General features: G+C 38.4%; 1 protein-coding gene across 1 annotated transcript; it reads right to left on the minus strand.

Moving 5' to 3' along the window:
* Nucleotides 1-6,128: 6,128 nt before the first annotated feature.
* On the minus strand, nt 6,129-26,694 carry LOC139933829 (NLR family CARD domain-containing protein 4-like). The gene is made up of 5 exons (XM_071928047.1): nt 26,249-26,694; nt 24,783-24,922; nt 23,235-23,270; nt 21,351-21,428; nt 6,129-14,071 (listed from the first exon to the last, which is right to left on the minus strand). The coding sequence occupies exons 2-5, from the start codon at nt 24,913-24,915 to the stop codon at nt 11,076-11,078; spliced, it is 3,243 nt and encodes a 1,080-aa protein (XP_071784148.1). The 5' UTR covers nt 24,916-24,922; nt 26,249-26,694; the 3' UTR covers nt 6,129-11,075.
* Between the last annotated feature and the right edge of the window lie 420 nt (nt 26,695-27,114).

Raw genomic sequence — 27,114 nt, forward strand, 5'->3', positions numbered from 1 at the left:
CCACTGCGCGGCCGGCAGTGGACCAAAAAGGGAGGTCATTCGCCAGTTTAGCATGTCAAGCTAACTGTTCAGATTTCCACCACCAGTGACCAAAGCAACAGCACACACAGAGCAGAGAGCAGACATGGCAGAGTCGACAGAGTTCAACGGTAACAAGTCAACAGTTCACACTGTCTGTGACTCACCTCACCAGGCCTGCCAGGTGAGTCTCCAAACTTTCTAAGTTTAAAATTTAAACTGTCGGCTATTTTTTTGAGCTACTTGTGTTTGGTCTCTGGAAATTTTTCTGATTTTTTTGGGTGGTTGGATACCGAGAAAGTAATATTTTTTAAAATTTCCAAATAAGGATAATTTTCAATGTGCTCCACCACTTTTTCCACCCATTTTTACCATTTACAAAAAGGGATATTTCATTGTGTAAATCGACTGTTTTGAGGTAAATTAGGTACTTTATTTCATATCAAATGAAAAAGTGGTGGCGCCACTTTTTTGTGTGTGATTATATAATAAATATAGTTAGACTTTGACTCGAGAGTGAGAAGGTTCCTTGGGCTAGAGTTAGTAACAAGATGCTTTGTAAATGTGAAAAATAACAATTTAAATGAGCATACATACATAGAGCCCCAGTTAGTTACTGGGTCTAAGACTAAGTCGTAGCGAAGCGCAGTGAAACAGCTCTTGTTTTTGTTAAAGTTTTTTTTATTGGCTGTTTTGTAGCGAAGCGCAGCGAAACAGCTCTTGTTTTTGTTAAAGTTTTTGGATAACTTTCCGTATGGCGCCACCACTTTTTCACTCATATTTACAAAAAGGGATATCTCATTGAGGTAAATTAGATACTATATTATTTCATATCGAGTGAAAAAGTGGTGGCGCCATACAGAAACTTTTCCAAGTTTTTTTAGCTGTTTCGTAGCGAAGCGCAGCGAAACAGCTCTTGTTTTGTTAAAGTTTTTTTATTAGCTGTTTCGTAGCGAAGCGCAGCGAAACAGCTCTTGTTTTTGTTAAAGTTTTTTTAATAGCTGTTTCGTAGCGAAGCGCAGCGAAACAGCTCTTGTTTTTGTTAAAGTTTTTTTTATTAGCTGTTTCGTAGCGAAGCGCAGCGAAACAGCTCTTGTTTTTGTTAAAGTTTTTTTTATTAGCTGTTTCGTAGCGAAGCGCAGCGAAACAGCTCTTGTTTTTGTTAAAGTTTTTTTTATTATTATTATTTTTTTTTATTTTTTTTTTATTTGTCTGATTCAGTGCTCGCATTTTTTGCATAGTTCCCAAAGAGCAATTGCAATGAAACTTTCAGGGATTGAAGGTTATGGTGTAATAATGATCCTAAAGCAAGGATGTCATGATGACGTCATCAGCGGTCACGTGACGTCATCTCAAAGGTGTTTTATGTTAAATGTTTGAAAATCTCTATCAAATCAGCCACAAGAGACCGTTGGTTTCTGTTTGCGGGATTGGGGAGGGATAAATTAGGTCTTCATTTTGTTTTGTGTGCGTGACCTCACATGACCTCTACTTCCGGTCAAAACCGGAAGTGGCCCTCTAATTCAAAATTGGCAAAAGATATGAAGTTGCTTTTAACGATGTTAGTGCCTGGCAAGAGTGTGCAGTTAAAAAAAAATACCAATGACGTCACACAATGCAACAGCGCCCTCTAGCGGCAGGTTGAAAACTCGTCAAAATGGACTTTTTGAAGATGTCTGTGGTGAAGTATTTTGTAATCGCTTTAAATTTTACACACACGTTTACTGTCGGGCGGGCATCATATTTGTGAAGTTTCAGACCAATGGCGTCGTGGGGGGTCACGTGACGCGGCCTTAAAGGTGCAGTATTTGAACTAATATAACTCTTGAAGTAATAATGCGATCATGTTGAAACTTAGGAGGTTGTTAGATATTGGTAAGTTCTTGTGAATTTTGAAATGACGTCATGATGACGTCATCACGTGATTTTTTATGATTTTTTCAATTTTTGCACCTTTAACACATAAATTGCTATCTGAACATGGTATAATCCAAATAAGTTTTTTATTTATGCATCATTGGGCAATTTGCTTTGAATACCCCACATATTTAAAACTCAGTTGAGAAATTTGAAAATTTTATAGACGAAACAGCTCTGCATTTGTGCACAAATGCAATTTAGCTCTAGTTATTTTTTATTTTTTTATTTGTCTGTTTCAGTACTCGCAATTTGTTGCATAGTTCCTAAAGAGCAATTGCAATGAAACTTTCAGGGATGGAAGGTAATGATACAATGATGATCCTAAAGCAATGATGTCATGATGACGTCATCAGCGGTCACGTGACGTCATCTTAAAGGTGTTTTTTGTTAAATGTTTGAAAATCTATACCAAATCAGCCAAAAGAGACCGTAGGTTTTTGTTTGCGGGATTAGGTAGGGATAATATAGGTCTTCATTTTGTTTTGTGTGCGTGACCTCACATGACCTCTACTTCCGGTCGTAATGGGCCAAAAACAGAAGTGCCCTGTAACTAAAAAGTGGTAAAAGTTATGAAGTTGCTTTCCAAGGACGTAAGTGTCTAGCAAGCCATCATATGTGTGAAGTTTCAGATCAATGACGTCATCGGGGGTCACGTGATGCGGCCTTAAAGGTGCACTTTTTGAACTAATATAACTCCCTAAGTAATTATGCGATCATGTTGAAACTTGGTAGGTTGTTGGATATTGACAAGTTCTTATGAAATATTAAAAGACGTCATGATGACGTCATCACATGATTTTTTATGATTTTTTCAATTTTTGCACCTTTAACACATAAATTGCTATCTGAATATGGTTTAATCCAAATTATTTTTTTATTTATGCCACATTGGGCAAATTGCTTTGAATACCCAACAAATTTAAAACTCAGTTGAGAAATTTGAATTTTTTGTTGACGAAACAGCTCTGCATTTGGCACAAATGCAAATTGGCTCTAGTTATTAATTAAACTTGGTCGGGAAAGTTTTCTCATTTTAGTTCTGGTCCTGTTACAAAATCATCTGTGGTTAGCTGAAGACATTTCCTTTCACAATTAAGCAGTTTTTTCTCGATTGATAGGAATTTTAAATGAAAAACACAGAGTTGAAAACAAGAAAATTAGGGCGCAACGGAGAGGCCATTTTTGGTCGCGGGAAAACTCAATCGATTTTGTGTCGAAAATGTTTATTTTTAAAGTGAGCCCTCTTGTGGCCTTGATAGCCTAAGGTCACGTGGGATATGTTGATATTTGTGTATGAGGAAGGTCTGAGGAATTGATAGGTACCAAATTTGATAGCATTTGATTTATATTTTAAACTATTTTGATATCGTTCATTTTATTTTGTTACCAAAAGTTGAGGTTTTACACATAAATTTACATCAAAAATCCTCAATTTCTCAAATATGGAAACTACAAAACCTATACAGAACTCATATTTTCTGAAAGCTTATACCTTCGTGATCATGTGCATATCTTTGTTTCTTTGCTAGGTAGCTGCTCATAGTTGCGCATTTAAGATTTATAGGAGGGGGTCCAGATTTTGTATGCAGCCTATGGACTTACGTGTATTGAAGCTGTCCACATGGGGACATTTGTTTGACAATTGACATTATTTTGAGAATGGTCTGACAGACAAAAACAAAGTACAAAAATACATTAAAACATAATATCTCCGCAACCTTTAAAGAAAAATGATTGATTTTACTACCATTAGATTACGTTTGAGATAAGCTTTCCAATGGTACCAAACTTTTTTTTTTTTTTTTTTTTTTAAATTGGAAAACCCGTCGACCTCCCTACTTACAGGCCCCTGGTCCACTAAACATTTTGCCTACATATTGGCTTCTAGAAACTATAAGGCTCCCCTGTGAGCCTTATAGGGGTCTCATATTTAGGGCCTCCTTAAAGTCACCTGGAAATAAAATTTGTTTTCTTTCAAACATAAGAGTATATATGCTTACGAACAATAACACAATTTTTTTAGTATTTGTTTGTCACGATTTATATGTTTAAAAAATATATAAAGTTGTTTGGGGGTCTGACCCCACCCCAAGGATAAATCTTATGCATTTCTATGTTTCATTTGCTCAAATTTTTAAGGAACTGAATTTTAATTTTTGATTTGTTTTTATACTTAAAGGTTACAAGAAACACCTGAAAGACAATTTTGAGGAGGAGCGTGTCAAACCCAAGGGCCATGCTGCTTGCTGGATGATGGTTGCTGGATGATGGTTGCTGGATGATGGTTGCTGGATGATGGTTGCTGGATGATGGTTGCTGGATGATGGTTGCTGGATGCTGCTTGCTGGATGCTGCTTGCTGGATGATGGTTGCTGGATGCTGCTTGTTGGTCGCTTACTGCTCAGACATCTGGGTCTGAATCAACATGCTGACTTTATTCATTCTGCCGTCATCAAGACAGTCATACAAAACAAAGTGAGTTCTGATTCTTTGATGCCTTCTGTTTTCCCTGTAACAAATAGTTAATGGCCTGACGCTTCGACCCTAGCAGAGTCTTTCTCGAATGCTAAAACCCATCTTTTCCCCCTATACCTACAAAAAAGTATAGATACTGATATTGAAAAATGTTGTGTGGAAACTATGCGACACACATAGATCCCATTAGTTGCTTAGTAGAACACATGTAACATGCCATCCAAAATGTAATATTGGAGCCCAATATGAATAATTATTGGACGCTTCGCATCTGTGTTTCCTAAATTATTTTTCCAAACGATTGAGGTAAGGTCTTTTCACAGCTGACAAGTATGGGTCACTAACATACATGTAGGTCTGCCTCCACTGACCCCCCCCCCCCCTCATCTTACCCTGTCATTGGGGTGGGTGAGCTATAAATCAAATGCACCCAAAACGTCTTGTTGTACTCGCATATTATGTGACAAGCTCAAAGAGTGTCCTAGTTGAGATGAAAGGATGATCTATCATTGGCTGAGAGTGACCTGCGGAGCAATTACACAAGCACCTTTCCATTGTTTGACCTCGGTCTTTAAATGCATTTCCCTCAACCTTTATCGCTAATTCTGTAAAACTTTGTATCTTTAACGTACCATCGAAGAAAAGATCATTTGACAATGACATTGCTTGAGACATAAAGTATAAAACTTACTTACCAAGTTTGGCGAAGCAGTGGTTCGTAAAAGTCTGGCCACCGCCTTCATTGCAAGAAAATACAATAATGGCTTACTCTTATCACTGATCAATCTATTGTGCAATCTAAAACATTCAGGACTCTGATCAGTGGTTCTGACCCACCAGTATGCATGCCTTATAGTTTTAATCATGGTGGCTGATAATTGGGTATAATCATTAATAATGTATTGGAGCATCAGTTGACATCACTGATGCTGGGGGTAGTCTGTCTTATAAAAACCAACGTCTTGAATTGAGACAACTTGTGTAGAGGATCGGAGGTCGACTCAAGTAATTTGTCACTGTATTGTATGCAATATTCTGATGAATGCCCACAGAAGTAGTTGGTGTATTAATGGTTATATCTGTGTACGGTCCTGTTTGATTCAATGAAATGTAATCAGCTTCTTTTATTGAGGAAAGACAGAGCTCAGTGTATCCAGACTTGTCTTTGCTGGAATTCCCCCCCCCCACCTTAACGTTGTATGTAAAGACTGTTGCAACTTGAGTCAATATAAGACCAGGAATTCCAGTGAATATTTGAGCACGACACTTGGCCGTTATTGCTTCTCTTCACCCAGGAGTAAATGGGCTTGATTCTGTGGTTGATTTGGCTCAATGCTCTACATATTTGACAGTATAGGCTGCATACTCCCTAGTATGTAAGGAGTTGACAAACAGAGCAGTGATAAATATTAATGCTTATTGAGCTCAACATTTGTGGACACATCGCCATAGAAATGTCCATCGTTATTATTATTATGAAAATTGTGGTGAGTAAAAACCAAATTTCCAATACTAAAAAGAAAGATAGAAAATAAACTCCTACAAAACCTAAAAATGGAAGGACTACATTTTGGGATTGATTGGACAAAACCAAATTAAATGTAAATGTTTGTTTTTTATTTTATCTTGAGGCTAGTTCCAACTCCCCTTAGAAATAACAACTATTAACTATTACAATAGTCAAGAAGACAGTTTCAGATGAACTCTGTTCAAAATACTTTTAATATTTATATTTATTCATTTTTCTCTGTTGAAATCTTGGATCATCCAAAGTTGTCCAGGGTTTTAAATTGATTACAGTTAAACTATTTTATTGATAAAGTTATAGTTATTTCAACTCAATTTTATGAATGATTTGTCCATGCTTAATGAAAACCTGTTTGATACCAACTAGACTATAACTTTGGCACTTTGTATACATTACACAACATGCTCAACCACGCACAAGTATCTGTGCAAGAAATAACGACTAAGATTTAATACTTGAGGCATCAATGTTTGATGAAAGGTTTAGATTGATAGTCCAGCAGGAAGGTATTCCTGTCCGTCAACTTTGTTTATTAATCATTTTCAATTTGGTAAACTGCACATGAATTAATTTCAAACAATTTGACATTAAAGCTTAAAATGGTCTTTTCCATTTGTATGAAGCTCAAACATGAATTTGAGTGACTTCAGGGTCTTTTTTTGCAGACCCGGTCACAATAACAAAGTTGGTTTATTATTTCTTTTCATAAATACCCAGGTAGCACTATCTTTTGGAGTTTTAGTTGTAACTTTCATATTTTTTGCAGATTGGGCATCTTTTTGAGACGAAATGACCCATAAGAAATACTCGTACATAAATACTCCAGACAGTTTCGCTATTCCTACTGGTGGAAAGTGTGTCACGTGGGGGTGTTTAAACGGTTGACATGACCAGCTAGAGCTGTTTATAACCGGTAATAGCATTTGTGCGGTTTAGCCCTCAATCATGTTCATGGATACGAGAATGCATTACTATACACACAAATGCATATACAAAAACTGTCTCATAAAAATGCATCACATGTACAGAGCTCAGACATCGGAAAACAGATAAGTTTTTACAGAGTTTCCTACTTAATTACGAAGAGGAATAAACAGTTCTTAAATGTCCGTTAAAAACCGGCATGGTCGTGGTCGTGCGATTTATTACACGGCCGAGACCCTGCCGGTTTTAAACGGCTGTTACAGACCTTGTCACTACCCTTTTATTCCCTTATTATTTTAACAAAGTGAATAATTTTCTTTGAATATTCACAAACCAAATCATACATAGGAAAAGATCAATTAAGTTAAGTCAATATTCATCTCGTTTACATAATGCGGTATGTAAACGAGATGAATTATATAGTGTTTTAGACTTAGACAAATAAATAAATATTTGGCTGTACAAATAGTCAATTTAACAATGTTTAAGAAATAGTACTCTTTTGCATTCCAGTGCATCTCCTGGCAGGCAAGATGCTTCACTGTTCATATAAGGTATATGACATGTTTGATTATAATTTTATTGTATTGGTTTTATTTATTCAGGGACTCCATCAGTGATTCCACTGTTCTTCCTGATGGTACGCCAAAGACATACACTAAAAACTATACAAGAGAAACTTTACATGTTCAATGTTCAAACTAAACTTACAATATTTAGTTATAGGGAATTATTGCACTGAATATAAAACAAGTTATCATAAATGAGAAGAACACACAGTTTGAGATGTACAGCTTTTTATAAATAACAAAAGTTGATAACAATTGTTACCTTCCAATCCTCATCAAATGTAAGATTTAATCCATGGTGAGCTATGTACAATTTTTATAAATAACAAAAGTTGATAATATACAAATATTGACTGCTTCGAGTGATATGGTTAAAACTATGACTCCCGAGGTGATCCCCGAGAGCGTTCTATTTTCCCGAGGCTTCAGTCTGGGATCACCGAGGGAGTCATAGTTTGTAACCATTGCACGAGTAAAAGCAGTCAATATTTGTTTTATAACACCCCAAACATTTCTAAGTACTGTACTATTATTATTAAGTTACAGACCTGAATGCTACAATCCACGGACGACGCGAATACAGATTGCAAACACTTTTACTGTGCTGCATGTACTGTAGTGTCGTGCAATCCGAAATGGTTACAGACTATTAATTTATCATCCTCGTACACGCAACGGACGTCTGGGTACTGCACGCCGTGTGCTAGTCTTCGGACTAGCGCATGGCAAACCGACGCACTATCACACGGCCGTCGTATAGCAAAACTAAGACATGTCATGTGACGCGCTCTAAACCAATGAGCAGGCAGAATACTTGCAAGGGGTGTTATAACAATTGTTAGCTTCCAGTCCTCATCAAATGTAAGATTTATTCCACGGTTAGCTTTGTACAATTTGTGCCTGCAGAAAGTCCAGGCTCTGTGACACTTTTGTTAATGTGTGAAGTCATGAGTAATCTAACAACAAGGTTTGTTATATTATTTGTATCATCCAGTATAAATGACCATAAATAACGATCCATATCCCATCAGGCCTGATACTTCACAGAGGCAACGGAGGCGATTGTCTCCATTGCCCCTTGCCATTGCCTTGGTGCCCTTGAAATGCTCCAGTAGAAATTTACAATTTTCTCATAGGGGGCCCTTTACCAAAAAGAAAATGCCTTGGTGCCCTGGCCCTTTCAAAAACGAAGCATACAGGCCTGTCCCAAATTATAGATAAGTTCTTACTTAATACAAAAATATACTTTACATTGCAATATTTCAGTGGTTTATGAAATGAGTTTATTTACATTTAAGCACCATTATGCCCCTCAGTTCATGGTTTGAACCAAAAGAACTGTTAAATAGACGCTCTTGCACTGACGTCATATGTGACTACTCTCTACCCATTGGAACTTCACACAAATTGTGTGACCAATTTGGGTAATGTCTTCATCAATTGGGTCAATAAAGGTACAATCTCTGATATACCTAAAGACATTGTACTGCGCTGCGATGTACTGCCATTAACACTGATTTGAATTTGTGAACTTCTCTGAATGATTACAGACAAGGATTGTGCAAAAGAAACTTTAAAAAACAATGGCAGATTGTAATGGTATTTCTGTTTGAACTGATGACATGGTCTTTAATGAACTTTGAAGACTAAACTTCCTGTATTAAACCAGAAGTAATCATTTTGATGTTAGCTGATCTGGATTAGCTGCGACGTACTGGCATTAACCAGTTTTGTAGTCGAGACCTCAAAGTCCGAGACCAAGACCGAGACCTCCCCATCCGAGCCCTTCCCGAATCTGAATCCAGCCCTCCGAGACCAGCCCTCCGAGACTGAGACCAGCCCTCCGAGACTGGCCCTTCCCGACCGAGACCAGCCCTTCCTGAAACCGAGACCAGCCCTCCGAGACCGAGACCAGCCCTCCGAGACCAGCCCTTCCCGACCGTGACCAGCCCTTCCTGAAACTGAGACCAGCCCTCCGAGAACGAGACCAGCCCTCCGAGACTGAGACCAGCCCTCTGAGACCGAGACCAGCCTTTCCCGACCGAGACCAGCCCTTCCTGAAACCGAGACCAGCCCTCCGAGACCGAGACCAGCCCTCCAAGACCGAGACCAGCCCTTTGAGACCGAGACCAGCCCTTCCCGACCGAGACCAGCCCTTCCTGAAACCGAGACCAGCCCTCCGAGACTGAGACCAGCCCTCTGAGACCGAGACCAGCCCTTTGAGACCGAGACCAGCCCTTCCCGACCGAGACCAGCCCTTCCCGACCGAGACCAGCCCTCCGAGACCGAGACCAGCTCTTCCCGACTGAGACCAGCCCTTCCTGAAACCGAGACCAGCCCTCCGAGACTGAGACCAGCCCTCTGAGACCGAGACCAGCCCTTCCCGACCGAGACCAGCCCTCCGAGACTGAGACCAACCCTCCGAGACTGAGACCAGCCCTCTGAGACCGAGACCAGCCCTTCCCGACCGAGACCAGCCCTCCGAGATCGAGACCAGCTCTTCCCGACTGAGACCAGCCCTTCCTGAAACCGAGACCAGCCCTCCGAGACTGAGACCAGCCCTCTGAGACCGAGACCAGCCCTTCCCGACCGAGACCAGCCCTCCGAGACTGAGACCAACCCTCCGAGACTGAGACCAGCCCTCCGAAACCGAGACCAGCCCTTCCTGAAACCGAGACCAGCCCTCCGAGACCGAGACCAGCCCTACGAGACCGAGACCAGCCCTTCCCGACCGAGACCAGCCCTCCAAGACCTGAACTGGGTTAGCTGCGAGACCGAGACCAAGACCGAGACCAGCCCTCCGAGACCGAGACCAGCCCTCCGAGACCGTTTTGACCCACAAAATGACGGACAGGAGACGTGTATGTGTATTAATTTGTTTGTGGGATGCCCAATGTGACTAGGGTCTATTCAACTGTCAATGATAAAATGGTAGTTAAATGAAAACTATCAGCCATGTACAAAATTTTTTGTTTGCTACACATTTACTACACATTTTGTATGCTACATGTTTTTTATGTGTTATCTGTGGCGTATGAGAAAGGTTTTTTTTTTAAGTATAGTTTTCAAAATTCATTTAGAGAAAAACTTCTGTAACAAAAAAACCCACACAAAACTAGAAAAATCTTCGTCCAAATTTGGGCCATGCAACTTTAGAAGTGTTAATAATTGTTGTGTTTTTTGGTGTTGTTACGTTAATGTTTTAAAACATTGTATGATTGTGCTACATATATTTACTTGAAATATTTTGAACCGAATGATGTTTAACTTGTTTTAAACATGAAAGCCCACAGTAAACTATAAAGTCATCAAGGCTTTGAATCAAACAAAAGATTCAGATCAACCAGAGGGAGCATAACACTCAGTGACAGGGTTCATACTTGAGCAGCTTTCTCAAGTCCAACTTCTGGAAGAGACAACCCAAGACTGCAAGGGATAATGCATCGTTGGTTTGGGAAGTAAATTTATTCTGATCCAACAGTCTCCAATAAACATGATGAGTTTCATTTGTCTCAAATAAAGGAAGTACACAGTTGTGCAGAGAAATGACAGACTCAATGACATGACAGATTCACATCTGTGAGTAAACTCGAAATGGTCTTCACTATGGAGGAATTCAAACCAATTGATGCAATAATGTGTTAATGATCTTTTTCTGTCAAAAGGCATCGGTACATTTTGAGCTCCTTGAGGTGTTTGATCATTTGCTTTAAATGAGGCGCCCACAATGATGCACAGTGGTGCAAATACCTATTCTTTGACAAATCCAGTCGAACCAGATTGGGCATGTCACTCACTGCCTCAGCAATGGGCTCCATATCCTTATCTGACAAATTGCACCGTTCCAATTTCAGTTCCTTAAGGTGGGACATTTTCCTCAAATGCTGAGCCCACAATGATGCACCGCCACCCAAATTATCATTCATTGTCAGATCTAGACAAATCAGGTTGGGCATGTCACTCACTGACTCTGCAATGGGCTCTATGTCGTCATATTGCAAATAGCACCATTCCAAAACCAGTTCCTGAAGGTGGGACATTTTCTTCAAATGCAGGGCCCACAATGATGCATGTCCGTCCGATAAACTATGTGTCAGATCCAGACGAGTAAAATTGGGCAAGTCGCTCACTGACTCAGCAATGGGCTCCATATCCTCTTGTTTAACATATTGCAATTTCAGTTTCTGAAGGTGGGAGATTTTCCTCAAATGCTGAGCCCATGATGATGCACAGCCACCCAGTGCATAATTTGATGAAATATCAAGATAAGCCAGAGTGCACTTTCCACTCAGTGACTCGGCAATGGGCTTCACATCACAATCTGTCAGATTGCACCCTTTCAATATCAGTTCCTCAAGGAGAATCATTTTCTTCAAATGCAGAGCCCATGATGATGCACATCCACCCAAAGCTTCATTCTCTGACAGATTCAGATGAACCAGGATGGGCATATCGCTCACTGACTCAGAAATAGGCTTCATATCGCAGTCCTTCAGCCAGCTCTTTTCCAATGTCAGTTTCTTAAGGTGTCTTATTTTCTTCAAATGCTGAGCCCACAATAATGCACCTCCACCCAAAGCATAATTACTTGACAGATCAAGATTAGCCACAGTAGACACACCACTCAGTGCCACAGCAATGGGCTCAATATCTGTACCTTGCAGTAAACACTCTTCGAAGTTAATATCTTGAAGGCATTCCATTTCCCCCAGTTCAGGACCCCAAATGGATGCACAGCCACCCAATGCTCTGTTCCATGATACATCTAGATTAACCAGAGTGTCACCCGTTGACTTGACAATGGGTGACACATCTTGAGCTTCCAGTGAGCAGTCAACCAAGTGAAGCTCCTTGAGGCGCTTCAGTTTCATCAATTGAGGAGCCAACAATGACACAGAGCCACCCAAGGCTCTACTCCCTGAGAGGTCTAGCTCAGTCAATGTTGATGGACTTGCCAATGATGATAGGATTTGATTAGTATTGGCAGCACTTAATGAGCTATCCTTCAGAGATAGAGATTGTAAATTGGTCATTAGTTTGATTGACTTTGCCAAATCTTCACCAAACTTCTGGAAGCTTAAACGACCAACAACCAGTTTCTTAACATTTGTGAAGTAATCATTTCCTCTGCTGAGGGTTGTCACACACTTCAGAAAATAGAATAATTCATTGTCACTCAAATACAAATGAACAACATCATCATCTTCATCTTCACCAGCCAGAACTGATCTGATAATATTTTTTGGTGGCAGTTCTTTTGGCTGACTCTCCAAGTAACAAATAGCAACCAGTCGTGGTTCTATTACCTCATGCACCTTCTGTAAAATGCGATTTGTACATGCCTCATTGTCTCCACAACAAAATTGGAGCAGATAATCGTAACTATGTGTCAACAAAAACTTGCTCTCAATTGACTCAATCTGATCTAGGATTCTGTCAAATTCCTCAGTGTTCATCAAGCTTTGCCAGTACATTGCTGCGCAATACTCCAGAAATGTGTGGTGCATAAAAGACACTCTTTGATAGATATCAAGCCCATCAATGACCATCTCACTATTGAGGACACCTGCATTAATTGCTGCATCTAACGCACTCTTTTTAAAGTCCCCTTCTCTAAAGGCAAATGACTCATCGGTAGAAATCAGACGATCTAAAGCAACCTTTCCAATAGAAATCAAAATCTTAGATATTGCAGCGTCTTTGATGTCTCTTGTTTTTCTTTTGAATATGTATTTCAGTGCTTTGTTATACAGTCGTGTCATTGTGTCTGGGAGGGTGTTCTCTGTGCTCCCCATCAGCAAACACATCAGCAGCAGTAGCATGGGACTCTTTGCCAAATCAGACAAGGTTTCTGATTGTTTTATCTGCTCTGTAAGCTTGCTAGCCTTGACATGATCATCATTGAAGAATTTATTCACATATTCCTCTTTATCTGTATCTGAAAACCCCTCAACTCTCACATGAGCATAGGGCTTTTTAACCAATGATTTGTTGACTAATTTGTCAAGGGGAGAACGAGATGTAATAACTACCCAACATTCTGGGCCCCGATTTTGATTAAGAATATTGAGAATCGAACCAAATGAGGATGTGTCAAGCGGATCAATTTTAAATTCATCAAATCCATCCAAGAGAATCAATACTTTGTCTTGGTTCTTGTCAACAAACTCTTTCGAGGCAGATTGATCTAATGTGTCATTGTCCAGCAACGTATTAAATATTGCTTCTGTTAGGTTGGAGCTTATTTTTAAAGAGCGCATTTTTAAAGCAAAAACAAGTTTGAACTTATTGAGTGTCTCACTGTTGCCCATTGCCCAATCATAAGCAATTTTGTCAATTAGGGTTGTCTTGCCAATTCCTGCTGATCCGCTTACAACGATACGTTTGATTGGATTACCTTCAATGGTCTGAAAGTGGAAAATCTCTTCGTATGAATCAATTTTCTTGTGTTGAATCTTCCCTCTTGTGTCAACTAGTTCATTTAAACATAGCTTAGTGTATATGTCCGTTATGTGACTCTTATCATCATCAACCAATGGGAGCATCTGTACATAGCTACCTGTATTTGTGTACTTTTTTTTCAGTGCCTCGTTAGCCTTTTGTCCAACAGCTTGAAATTGATCTGGGTCTGGTTTTCCTGTTACGAAACATAAAAAAAAAAAAAAAAAATCATCACTAACATGATTACACTCACAACACAAGTCCTTTGAATAATCTGTTCAATTCACAAAATTTAACAACTTTTTTTGTGACAGATACACACCAGCTAGTTTTTACCTCTAAGTTCAAGTGAACGTGTTTGAGGAGGACCACAGAGCTGGATTTTATTTACATTCTTTCCTCTTTTCAAATTCCTTTTCGCCAGTCATGTGATTGCCAATCATGTGACAATCCTATGCAATGGATGTCTGAGCTATGGTGTCTCAAAGTAGAAATTTAGTTTTTTGTAGTAAATTTCTTTGGCATGGTTGGTTCATATCATATCATTTCAACACATTTTACTGAATAAGTTGACATGGTGATATATTAGTATCATGGCATTCACTAAGCACCATACATGTAGTTTCCATACCCTACAACCTCTTCCCACTTGAACAAAAGCAGAGAACTGTATCAAGAACATAGAGCGCTAACTTGCTCTGCGTTTTGAAGCCTCCCGGGTCGCACACATGTTTGTTGTGGTGCGTGATTATGGAACGATTTTAATTGTAAGAGAACACACTTGGCCGTAAACATTTGGATTTGGTGTGCGTGCTTACGTATGCGAATGCCTAAGTATGTGTACGGCCGCGTCATGGGCCACTTCATAGCGCTGCCTAAACGTTTGTGCTGATACAACATAAGGCCTCTTGTGAGAAATCCAATACGTTTATGCATACACATATTCTTATAATAGTAAGTAGGCCTACAACAAATGCTTCAAGGTGTCAAGGGGAAAAGAGTGAAATCTTTTTCAATGATGCACAATATGCCGGCAAGAATGACGCACTAAAAAAAAACACGCATACGTGCAAACTTGCTCTTAAACATGACGCACATGATGCTCGCAGTTTGTACGCTCATCAGCAGATTGTGCTTTCACATTTGCTGTAATTTGGTTCGATGGCGCATATAAAAGAACAAGCGCACTATCATGCAAATATCCGTACAATTAAGGTACAAAATTTCAAGCTTTTGTATTGGTTTGTACACAAACATGGATGCGCCCACACAGCATAAAAACATAAGTGCGTGTATAAAGGGGAGTTAGCACTCTAGTCAACTTATGTAGCTTTTCATGAATATTGACACCATGTGTCGTTTAGACTTTGCTTCAAGTCAAAAATATTGATGTTAAGTTTTCCTTACCAGTAATACTTGGCCTATACATGTTGTAAATATAAAGTCAATTTGTGCTCGGAATATTAGCCTGCTGAATTTGGTTAGGGCTAACTGTGTGATCATGTGTTGATTGGTGGCTCTGATCTTGCTGAAGATCAGGTTTAATATCTGATGAAAGAATAACATCAATTGAGGTTCACATTCCAGAGATGACACTCTGAAGATTGTTTCAAATTCTTCTTACATTGACAATAATTATGCTGACATATTTTTTAAGTCAAGGCCATTCTCATGTTTGTACCATGGATGAAGGAAGAGAAGGAGTTTGAACGACGACCAACCGCAGAGTAACAAAAGAAAACCCTGACCATGCCCCTGTCTGACCAGTGGAAAAAGATAGGAGACCTCCAGCTGAGCGGCTGATTAACGAGCAGGATTAGATCTCTTTGTACAGGACGTGTGGTACCGCCACTCTGCACTGTTGCCTGCGTGTTAAGATGAATCATTGGAGACACAAGATTTGAGAAATTACACAGTTTTCGCATGCGCATTGTGTTTTCTTTGTCTTTCATGGATGTGCACACGGTACAAACGATTGTGTTGTTTCCAAAGTTTTATAAATTAATCTGTTATTGTGGAAGTGTCGTGGCAGAGCGGTTAAGAGCACCGAATTCAAACTCTGATGTTTCTGATCAACAAAGTTACTGGTCTCAAAGTATCAGCAGTGTTATTCCCCAATTAATACATGTAAGTGAATTTACAGCTCTTCTACAACACCTAAATATAGCAATTTCCTACTAAATAAGATACCTGTAATGTATACATGGGTATTCTTGACTTTGAAACTTGCATGATACTTTAATGTCATGTCACAAACGTTGGCACAGTGTGTCGTTTTGACATCGCCCCAAGCCAACAATATTGATGTTAGTTTTCTTTTTCAGTATTTCTTTGCCCAAATGTATACATGTTGTAAATACTAAAGTCTATGTGTGGTCGTGATTTTGCTCCTGCATACAATGCAGTTGCTCAGGCATGAAGAACAGCTTGGAGAGTGGGGTACCATTTTCTTGCTGAGATTGATCCGAAACTTTCTGAAAAACACTTGAAATCTTAAAAGTGTTGACAGGAAACTGATGATGAAATACACCAAAGTTGTCAATAAGGGAACCTCTATCACATGAAGTAAAATTCAAACAGGTTATGAGTGCTCAGAACTACCCAAAAGAGCAAAAGAGGGAGAGCACCTTGTGAAGCTGGTTGACTGGTCGCCATTGTACAGCACATAAGAAAATATCAACGGACCTACTATATGGACATAAACTCTGGAATAAACTTCCCAATCACATCAGGGACACAACTTCATTCAAAACATTCAAGGCACTTCTGAAAGCCCACTTGTTTCAGGAGGCCTACCATCAATGACTTTTTATTTCTTCTGTGCCTCAGCGCCTTTGGGCAAACTTTTGATGTAGGCGCTATACAAATTACGTTTGATTGATTGATTGATTGAACTTCAGACTAAAGAGTGTTGGACAATTTTATGTCAAAATTCCTGACTTTACCCCTGTCACTAACAATGTCGTCTCCATTTGGAATTAAACTACAATTTAAACTTTTATTGGGGATGAGGAATACTGTTTTTGTTTTAACCTGTGTATCACACATCAGTGTTTGGTCAAAATCAAAATATTAACTTTGAAGCTATTGTGATGAATAGTTTTAAAACATAAACCATATTGGACTACATGTGAATGACAATGAGCTCTGTTTGGTTCAATAAAGATTAGTTTTTCAATTCACAAAGTGGAAACAAATCTTTAGTTTGGAAATATAATTTTTGTATTTTTTGTTTAATAGCTCTGTCACTTTTCCCATGCACCACAGACTACATAAAAAGAAAAGTAAAGTTTGTCCTGATCCAACATGGCTCATCAGACCAGTGATTATAACTAGCCGTATTCCTTGGCATTCAATGACTAAGACCATTAGTCTATTCCTCCTGGACAAGATGCCAGTCTATCGCAGCTTACTCCACAGCTCTCGCCCGGTACCCACTGTGTACTCCCGGGTTGAGAGAAGCAAATGTGATTTGAACCCTCATTGTATAAATAACAGAATTTGGGTCCAGCGCCCTAGACTACTCAAGCACAAGTTCCTAATCACAGACTATACAAAAGATAAACCATTGACTTCCCAATATGAAGCTTTTAATACCATAAATGCTCAAATCAAAATGTGAATATAACTATTACCTGTTTCATCAGTATACAGTGATGGTACTGTTTTGGGGTTTTCAATAATTTTTGTTTTTAAATATTGAAGTAATTATATTTTTATCGTTGGCAGGGGTCTGGTTTTACACATCTTTTGATGACACGTTTATACTTTTGTTTTAACCTTGACAGCCCCTGTACAACTTGTAACTATTGTGTATGTCTAAAGATTTAAAATAAATAAATAATAAATAAATAAATATTAAGTTTATTGACTATGCCTCCTGGATTTAAAGGACCAAAGTCAGAGTAAATGTTTATGTTTGTAAACTGTCGTCTTAATTTGACATACAATCAGGCAACATAACCACATACATACACACCACATACTGTAGTCACACTGGTTATAATTATATTAATAATGACTAAACGTGAGGTGTTTGTCCACAAACACAAAGCTGTTCTGTGTTTATATTTTTTTTTCATTGAAGTGCTTCAAATAGTATATAGTTTGTCTGATTTCAAGATAGAAGAGGTGTTGTCTTGAACAGGCCGTTTTTTCCACTTAAGCGTCCCTAAAAACCTAAACATGGTCTTATTATCAATAATAATATATCTCAGAAAGACACTCATGCAAAGGAACTCTGCTAATGGCAGTGCTTTGGGAGCATGGTTGGCTTGTACGTAAAGCGCTCGCTTCTCACCAAGGTGACCCATATCGTATTGCAGGCTGGCATAGTTTATAATCATTCAAGAGGACGCTATTAGTTGGTCAGACAGTAGGAGGGTTGACTGTGTACTGTGTGCCTTCCATCACCAGATCATATTGCAGGCTGGTATTATTAATAATGTTATCATTCAAGAGGATGCTTTTAATTGGTCAGACAGTAGGAGGGTTGACTGTGTACTGTGTGAATGCCATCATATCATATTGCAGGCTGGCATAGTTTATATATCATTCAAGAGGATGTGATTAGTTGGTTAGACAGTAGGAGGGTTGACTGTGCACTGTGTGCATGCATTCACCATATCATATTGCAGACTGGCATAGTTTATATCATTCAAGAGGATGTGATTAGTTGGTTAGACAGTAGAAGGGTTGACTGTGTACTGTGTGCATGCATTCATCATATCATATTGCATACTGGCATAGTTTATATCATTCAAGAGGATGCTATTAGTTGGTTAGACAGTAGGAGGGTTGACTGTGTACTGTGTGCATGCATTCACCAGATCATATTGCAGACTGGCATAGTTTATATCATTCAAGAGGATGCTATTAGTTGGTTAGACAGTAGAAGGGTTGACTGCACTGTGTGCATGCATTCACCAGATCATATTGCATACTGGCATAGTTTATATCATTCAAGAGGATGCTATTAGTTGGTCAGACAGTAGGAGGGTTGACTGTGTACTGTGTGCATGCATTCACCAGATCATATTGCAGACTGGCATAGTTTATATCATTCAAGAGGATGCTATTAGTTGGTTAGACAGTAGAAGGGTTGACTGTGCACTGTGTGCATGCATTCACCATATCATATTGCATACTGGCATAGTTTATATCATTCAAGAGGGTGTGATTAGTTGGTTAGACAGTCAGAGGGTTGACTGTGTACTGTGTGCATGCATTCACCCTATCATAATGCAGGCTGCATAATTTATATCATTTAAGATGCTTTTAATTGGTTAGACAGTAAATAAGTTGACTTGGTGAGACGATTTTTAAGTATTTTGGCACTCTCTGAGCACCGTAGTTTCCATATGTACAACTTGTTTCATCTGATCAAAACTTTTAAATTTTCGACAAAGCAGAAAATGGTATCCCGATGCATTGGATTTAGGTTTTTTTTTGCACTGATGAACTCTCTGCTAAGAAGAATATGTTGAACTCTGGTTGCCTAATTGTTTGAGTCAGGGTATTTCCAGAGTTTCTACAACACTTTAAGAGTCCCTGCCTGTAAGAGTGTACCAAGTGGTGATTCATGGGTTCTCAGATCTTCTTCTAAAAAATTAGAGGGTTACATCATCTTACCAAACGAATAAATCCAAAATTTTAGTTTGCTGACGCTTTCGGTTTTGGAGTTACCAGTTATCAAAGTTTCGACCTAAAAGCCCTCGAGAAAAAATGAATGGTACATTCCCTGTAAACACAAAAATGTGCGCCAAGGTCATCCCAAGAAAAGTAAAACATTTTTTGAAACCTCCAGTTGGGCTTATAACAAAAGTAAAAAAAAAAAAAGGGATTTCGTTGGCGCGTCATGTTACGCGCACCTGAAAATGAATTACAAAACACCAATATTTTCTTTGGAGAGCCAACTTCAAAGCCATGTCATCATTTTATCAAATGAACAAGGGCTCTATAATTAATTTGGGACAATCACATGTGCCTAGATATTATAAGTGGTTTTCCCCAACATAAAGGATAGAGCCTTGTTCATTAAATAAAATCTTGAAAAGGCTCTGAAGTTGGCTCTTGACAGAAAATATCAAAAACACCCATATTCTTCGTAACCTTTGGAGACCTATCCCCTTCATGGTTTGCCAACATTTTCAAATTGGGGGATATTTCTCACTTTCGGTTGCCACAGCAATGCATAAGTATAGGCATGTATTGTGAACTTTTGATCTGTAATATTTGTTAGCGTCACTCAAATCCCATTTGATTTTTGCTTTTTGTGTTGCTGAGGATTTCTAGACAACGCAAAATCGCCCAAAATAGGCAGTAGTGTAGTTTTATATGACCTTTGACCTTTGTTATATTGGTGGGCCAACATGATCTCAATTATTTTTCAATTGAATTCTGTTAAGGAACACTCAACTTAACCAAATGCAAGAAAAAATTGATGGGATCTTGTTTGGCACAGATACTTACAGTGATGAGAAAAGTTAATGTTGTCCCAATTTAGGCCAATATGTGTGGAATGGTAATACTTTAGAAAATTTTCAAAAAATCTTTTGACATGCAAGTTGCAGAGATCCCAAGATTCTTTTTTCATTTGTCATTAGATGAAAACTGTTCCATACCCATTTGCCATAAAAACAATTTTTTTTTTTTGGCGCGCGAAGTTACGGAGGTGCGAAAACGCAATATATTGGTAAAATTTGAACTTTGACCTCTATTATCTCTCTGCGCCAACGAGATCCCACGCACTTTGCACTTAAATTTGTTTTAGGGATGCAAGCTCTTTCATTTGAACTTGTTTAATTCATGGGATCCTATACGTGCGCTGAGTTATGAGGCGTTGAAAATGGCACGAGGGCACTGTTCGTCAAAGGTTCAGGTGCACGTAACATGACGCGCCAACGAGATCCCAATTTTTTTTTTTTTTACTTTTGTTATAAGCCCAACTGGAGGTTTCAAAAAATGTTTACTTTTTTTGGGATGACCTTGGCACTGGTTTTTGTGTTTACAGAGAATGTACTATTCGTTTCTCGAGGGCTTTTTGGCCCAAACTTTGATAACTGGTAACTCCAAAACCGAAAGCGTCAGCAAACTAAAATTTTGGATTTATTCGTTTGGTGTGATGGTGTATCACTCTAATTTTTTGGAAGAAGATCTGCGAACCCATGAATCACAACCCCCCCTAATTTGGTACATTCTTACAGGCAGGGACTCTTAATATAATAATTTCCTATGAAGAAGAATCAAATATGATCAATATTAGGGAGCATTCTTGACTTCTAAACTTACTGCTTTCAGTACAAATCATAAATATTGAAACCTAGTTTCATGTTTGAGTTTGCTTCAAGTCCAAAATATCAACGTTGGTTACTTTGCTGTATTGCTTGCCCCGTACAAGTTGAAAATATAACGTCAATTTCTATTAGTGATTTTATAGAAACATCAAAGTAAAAGTCAAAATGTTCTGTAATTACCCTCTGTTGGTTGTGTTAATGGTATATTTTCTTGTTGATGACGTCTGTGATCCTCTTGACGGCGCCTTCGATCGTCTTCTGAACATTAAAGGACAAATATATTTTGGTGTTACTTGTTAACCAGTTTAAAGGTATGGAGTTTGCAACGATGGAGACTCTTGGTTGTATTTCAATGGCTTGGGTCACAGGGTTAAACATGGGGTTAAACTTTATGTGATTCAATACACTTTGTACCAATTATTTATAAAGTATGACTGATTCTTTAACAGTCCTGAGCTACTCCAACACCCAGAATATGTTAATTCAAGTGCTTTCAAGACAGCAGTAGATTCCTACAAAGTTTGTTTGCAGTAATTTTGAAGCCTGTGCTGATTTTAAAAACTCAACACCATGTTAAAGGAACATGTTGCCTTGGATCAGTCCAGTTGGTCTTTTAAAAGCATTTGTAACCGTTGGTTATGAATGGTTAGATAGATTGATAATTTGAAAGTAGAGTATAATGATCCACACAAACATGCCTCGAAATTGCATGGTTTTCTTTTCACATCGCGATCAAACATGGTCGCCATTTTGTTCTAGTTCTCGACCTGAATGGAAAATCATGCACTTTCGAGCTATACTTGTGTGGATCATTACATTCTTCTTTTAAAACATCTTTCTAACCATATGCATTTCATAACAAACGGCTTCAATGGCTTTTCAAAGGCCAACTCGACCGATAATAGAGTGCCAAAGACTCTTCCATACACAGTGAAGGTTTGAGTGTGCAGTGTTTTCTATGCAGCTTTCAAGATAATAATATCGAAGTCTTATATAGCGCACGTATCTACCAAACAAGGTACTCAAGGCCCCGAGTATTTACAAACTTTCAGAAAGAGAGGTAAGATGAAAAGATTTAGACCAAATTTATATTTGTATAGTTTCTTTATCCTTAATTTGGTTTTAACTTTTTTTAAATGGAAAAGTCAGTTGCATTTCTCCATACTGGGAATAACAATAGAAACATGTGAAAGAATTAAAATTGTGCTCCTTTAACCTTTAGGGTGTGGCAGCGTCCCACTTTATCCCATTGCTGGACAGTACCAACGTCTATATCCATCCCATCAAAATAGTAAAAACTTTTGTTAAATGACTGCTTTACATGCATAGCTTTTGTCTAGGATTATTTGAGTGTTTTTTTTTCCCTTAAGATTTCTCCACTTATCAGGGGGTTAAATCTTGGCAGTTTTGTATTTGACTCGGGATATTTGTGCTCGGTATAAACATGAGTGGCAATAATTTTCTGTCCTTTTGAAAAAAAACCATCCCCGAGTATTGAGCTCTGATGTCAAGGAATATGGCTGCCCCAGGTCATTACACTTTGAAGAAACTGATTTTGAATTGAGGTGTCATTCACACAATAATTTAGAAAAGTTGGAGTGCCTTTTGTTTTTCCTAACTGTAAGCAGTAATATGAAATGGATAGTGCTGTAAGGGGCTGCTTCACCAGCAGATAATGTCTGCTTTACACATTTCAGAAGAATTGAATCATGACTCATGTCTTCATGACTTCTGAAATCAAATTAGTAATAAATCTTGTTGAATGAAACGTCTCACAAATAATAATAATAATAATAACTTTCGATTTATATAGCGCCTAATAATTAACACTTAATTCTCTAAGCGCTTTACAAAGAAGTACACTATAAATCAACAACAACATAAATATATATATATAACAAATAATACCACTACAAGCATAAAGATACAACAATACAAGAACGTAAACTATTGTAAGAAAAGGTGCGTCTTTAAGGCACTCTTGAAATCACCAAGGGAAGATGTTTCCATCCAAAGAGCTTCCATCCATTGTTCTTAAGTGAAAGAAAGTACTTCAATAATTACCTCTTCTGTTTCTTCTCCAATTATACAGAAAACCCACTGTAAGTAAAACAGAAAATAGTTAAAAGCCATAAATAGCAAGCCACCTTTAATTGTTGTGATCCAGTACAGAAAATGCTACGTTGACTTATTGGCCAACTGAGCTATAGCTGTTGTTTAGATGGTGAAATTCTTTTAAAGTGGGATGTCAATTTCTACTGTAATACTATTTCTAAGATGTTGATTTATTTTGGGGAGACGAAATCTGCTTTCATTATAAGTTGTTATCCTAAATAAGTTATTCTTGAGAAACATAGATATTTGCCAGTATATAACGGAACAAAGTACGCATGGAGCAATCAAAAAATAAACATTCACTACATTGTTCGTGCAACGGCGAGAGCGGGCGTGATGCGGGCTGTACCACTTTGACACGGGGTGGAGTACAATAATCATAAGAATGGGCGTTGCGTATTACTGTAATACTCAAAGTTTTACGCAGTCATTGTGGTTTTAGACAATAAATGTGAGATAAAGCTTATATAATTAGCCTTTAGATCAAACTTTTGCAATGATTGCATTAAACAGTATTTTCCTGTATGGACACCCCCACTTTCCAAAATGAGCTGTTCCTGTACTAAGTCAATGGCCATATGTTTACGTTAACGCGCTCTCGCACACACAACATGGAAAGGGTTTAAGCTACAAAACTATGGGCATCACATGTTCCGTTCTAGGGCAACAGGTAACAGTTAACCAATCATCATCATTGTTACATGAATGGACAGATAAACTGTTCAGATTCAAGAAGCTGTTTGATCCAGGCAACTGCATGGCGCAGTTCACGAGTTATGGCAAGTTATGTAAAACGGGGGTTTTTCGATAGTTTTTCACTCCCCGCCATAGGGGCGTGAAAGAAAGTCAATTTGTTTATATTAAAAGGGCAACAAGTTCCCGGTTATATAGAACTAAACAACGTACATGAATTAAAAAAGAGTAAGTTCCTCTTCAAAATACTGAACGATCCATAACATTCGCTTGTTGCAATCTTGAGTTATTATGCATTTTGTAAAAATTATGCATTTTAAAGGTATATTTTGTGCGTATTCGGGGCCAGACATAAAATGCTCTATGCAAATGAGCGCTATGTTCTGTTATGTGACATCATCATCTCAAGATAAATTATCTTGTTAGTTGTGCACTTTATTGATCTCTGTAGATATTTTTAAAGTTGAATTGTTGAGTTATCAGGGAATAAGTCCACCTCTAAGCTTTTGTGGTGAATTTAGTTATTGGTTGTGGCTGCCTCTACAGTCCATTTTCAGTAATACGTGCTAGGAAAAGCGAGACCCCAGTTTGTACAAGGTTTTTCACTGGTCCAAACAGTCCCATGCATGTCTCTATGTATTGAAAAATGAAAGATACAAGCACATTTGTAGCGACAACACGGATAATACAAGGTATTTTTGGATGCATTTATGGTTATTTTATGTTATTTTGGCACCAGAACAATTTTTATTGTGTGCCTGAACTTTGGCAGAAAAGGCGTTTGGAAAAAGAATAACGACTTACATATCCCAAAGAACACACCAACCGCACCGATACAACCAAAGACAATGGCTATAATGCTCTCAGTTGTTAATCCAGATTGTCCTTCAGTAGTTGTAGTTGTAGAATCTGTTGTGTTATCTGTGAATGCCGCCATGATGGATCTGTTTAACAAGAAAATACTGGAGTGAATAACTCTTTTCATACTTCTTCATCCAATGACTGCAACAATGAATAAAGTTACAGTGCTTAAAGGCAGTGGACACTATTGGTAATTACTCAAAATAATTATCAGCATAAAACCTTTCTTGGTATCGAGTAATGGGGAGAGGTTGATGGTATAAAACATTGTGAAAAACAGCTCCCTCTTAAGTGACGAAGCCTCCCCTTTGTTCCTAAAATGGTTCAATACATTTTTAAAGTAACCCCCAACAACAAAACAGATTGTACAATCCCAGTTGATCTTTCTCCGCAAACAAATAAAGTAAATAAAACCAGTCTGTTTTTACGAGCAGTTTACCACCGATAGTCATACTTGTTACTGCGAGTGACAGCCTATAGATATGTATATGTAGAGGTCAGTGGTCTAAAAGTACTCCATGAATTAATATTTAAGTCTTTGGTGTTCCTCCATGCCAACTATAGACTTCTCACCTAATATTGTCTGATATTATTTGGCATTGGACTTTTAAAAACTATTAATAAATATGAAAAATCTATCAAACAAGCTCTGCAGCCGGTGGTGTAAGCAGACACTCTTTAGGGAGCGGGGAAGCGGGCTTAAAGACATAGTTTGGGAGTGACTATAGTTAATGGAAGTGTCGACACCGAATTCAAACTCTGGAGTTTCTGATCAGCAGAGTATGGGTTCAAATCCCCAGCCGTGACACCTGTGTCCTTAAGCAAGACACTTCACCATTGCTTCATCCTTCAGATGGGACGTTAAGCCGTTGGTCCCATGTGATATGTAACGCATGTAAAAGAACCCAGTGCATATATCAAAAACAGAAGGGGTTCGCCCCAATGTTCCTGGTCCGATCGGCAGCAAATTGCGCCACAGCACCTAGTAAAGCATTACATGGTGCTATCAGAATTAGGTCTCACAATTCAAACGTAGTCCCACATCTGGCAGGAAATACTGTATGTAATGTTACAGCGCCAGGAGCGTCACTGGGTGACGGACTTGTGCGCTATATAAGAAGCCACAATTACTATTATTAATATTATTATTAATGTATCGAACCATTCCCTGTGTATATTTCAATCTCTCTGAACACTCTCCCCTTATGGTTTAATGCCACGGCATGTAGCTGATGCATGGACACAGGTTGTGATAATAATATTGATAGAAATACCACTAGACAATTAATCTGGTTGCTGTTGATATCGCGGATGAAAATTATTTTTTTGGAAGGCACCAAGAAACGTGCAAATCAGAGGGGGCCTCCAGAGATTGGGAGAGAAGTAGGCAAGGATTGAGTATTACTTACCAAAGACCTGGTGGTGCCTGGCGTAGTAAAGATTGCTGAGATTACTTAAACCAGATCAAACTTCAATAGTGACATGGTTGAAGATGGTAGAAAGTATAGCTTTCTGGATTCAGGATTTCAAAAATAGACAAGAAGTGAGATCATTGAATACAAAAATGCACTGAAGTTTGCCAACAAAATTGCAACAACGGTCATAAGACATGGAAGAATCAACCACCATCAAAGAATGAACAGTCTGGCTTCAGTGTTAAAACTGATAGAGGGATGTTGTCTCAGTCTGGGTTTCCCAATTCATGTCACCTGAGCAGCTGCATCGATCATGTGATTTAAATTAACCAATCATCAGTTTGTAAACAAAAAATCTTGCATTTTTACATAATTATTTGTTAATAATTTGCAGTTCACTTTGTTATTTCCTGTAAACTTTTTTTTGGGACTATGAAAAGTTGTGTACTTGAAGATTGACTGTTTAAATAGAAGACTACACCACAAACAGAAGATTGTCATTCAAATCAACATCAGTTTGTGAAGTTTTTTTCCTGGCATTTTTCCCATAAATCTTCGTTAATGATTTACAGTTCACTTTATTTTTACCCGTAAACTTTTTTTGGGACTATGCAAACTTGTGTACTTGAACATTGACTGTTTACTAAGGTACAATGGGAAGAATCTGGCTGGTGCATTGTTATGACTCTCCTTCAGTACGTTCATTCCATTAGCTGTATAGGGACTATCAAATGATATTACAATCAGGGACTCTAGCTAGTGATAATGAGCATGCTCTGTGACCATTTTGTTTCTTACAATCCTCAATCCAAGTTGATCATTCTCCATGATTTTTATTTTTGAGTAAAACCAGTCTTTCT

This window comes from Asterias amurensis, chromosome 2 (genome assembly GCF_032118995.1).
Source record: "Asterias amurensis chromosome 2, ASM3211899v1".
In the NCBI taxonomy this organism is placed as follows: domain Eukaryota; kingdom Metazoa; phylum Echinodermata; class Asteroidea; order Forcipulatida; family Asteriidae; genus Asterias; species Asterias amurensis.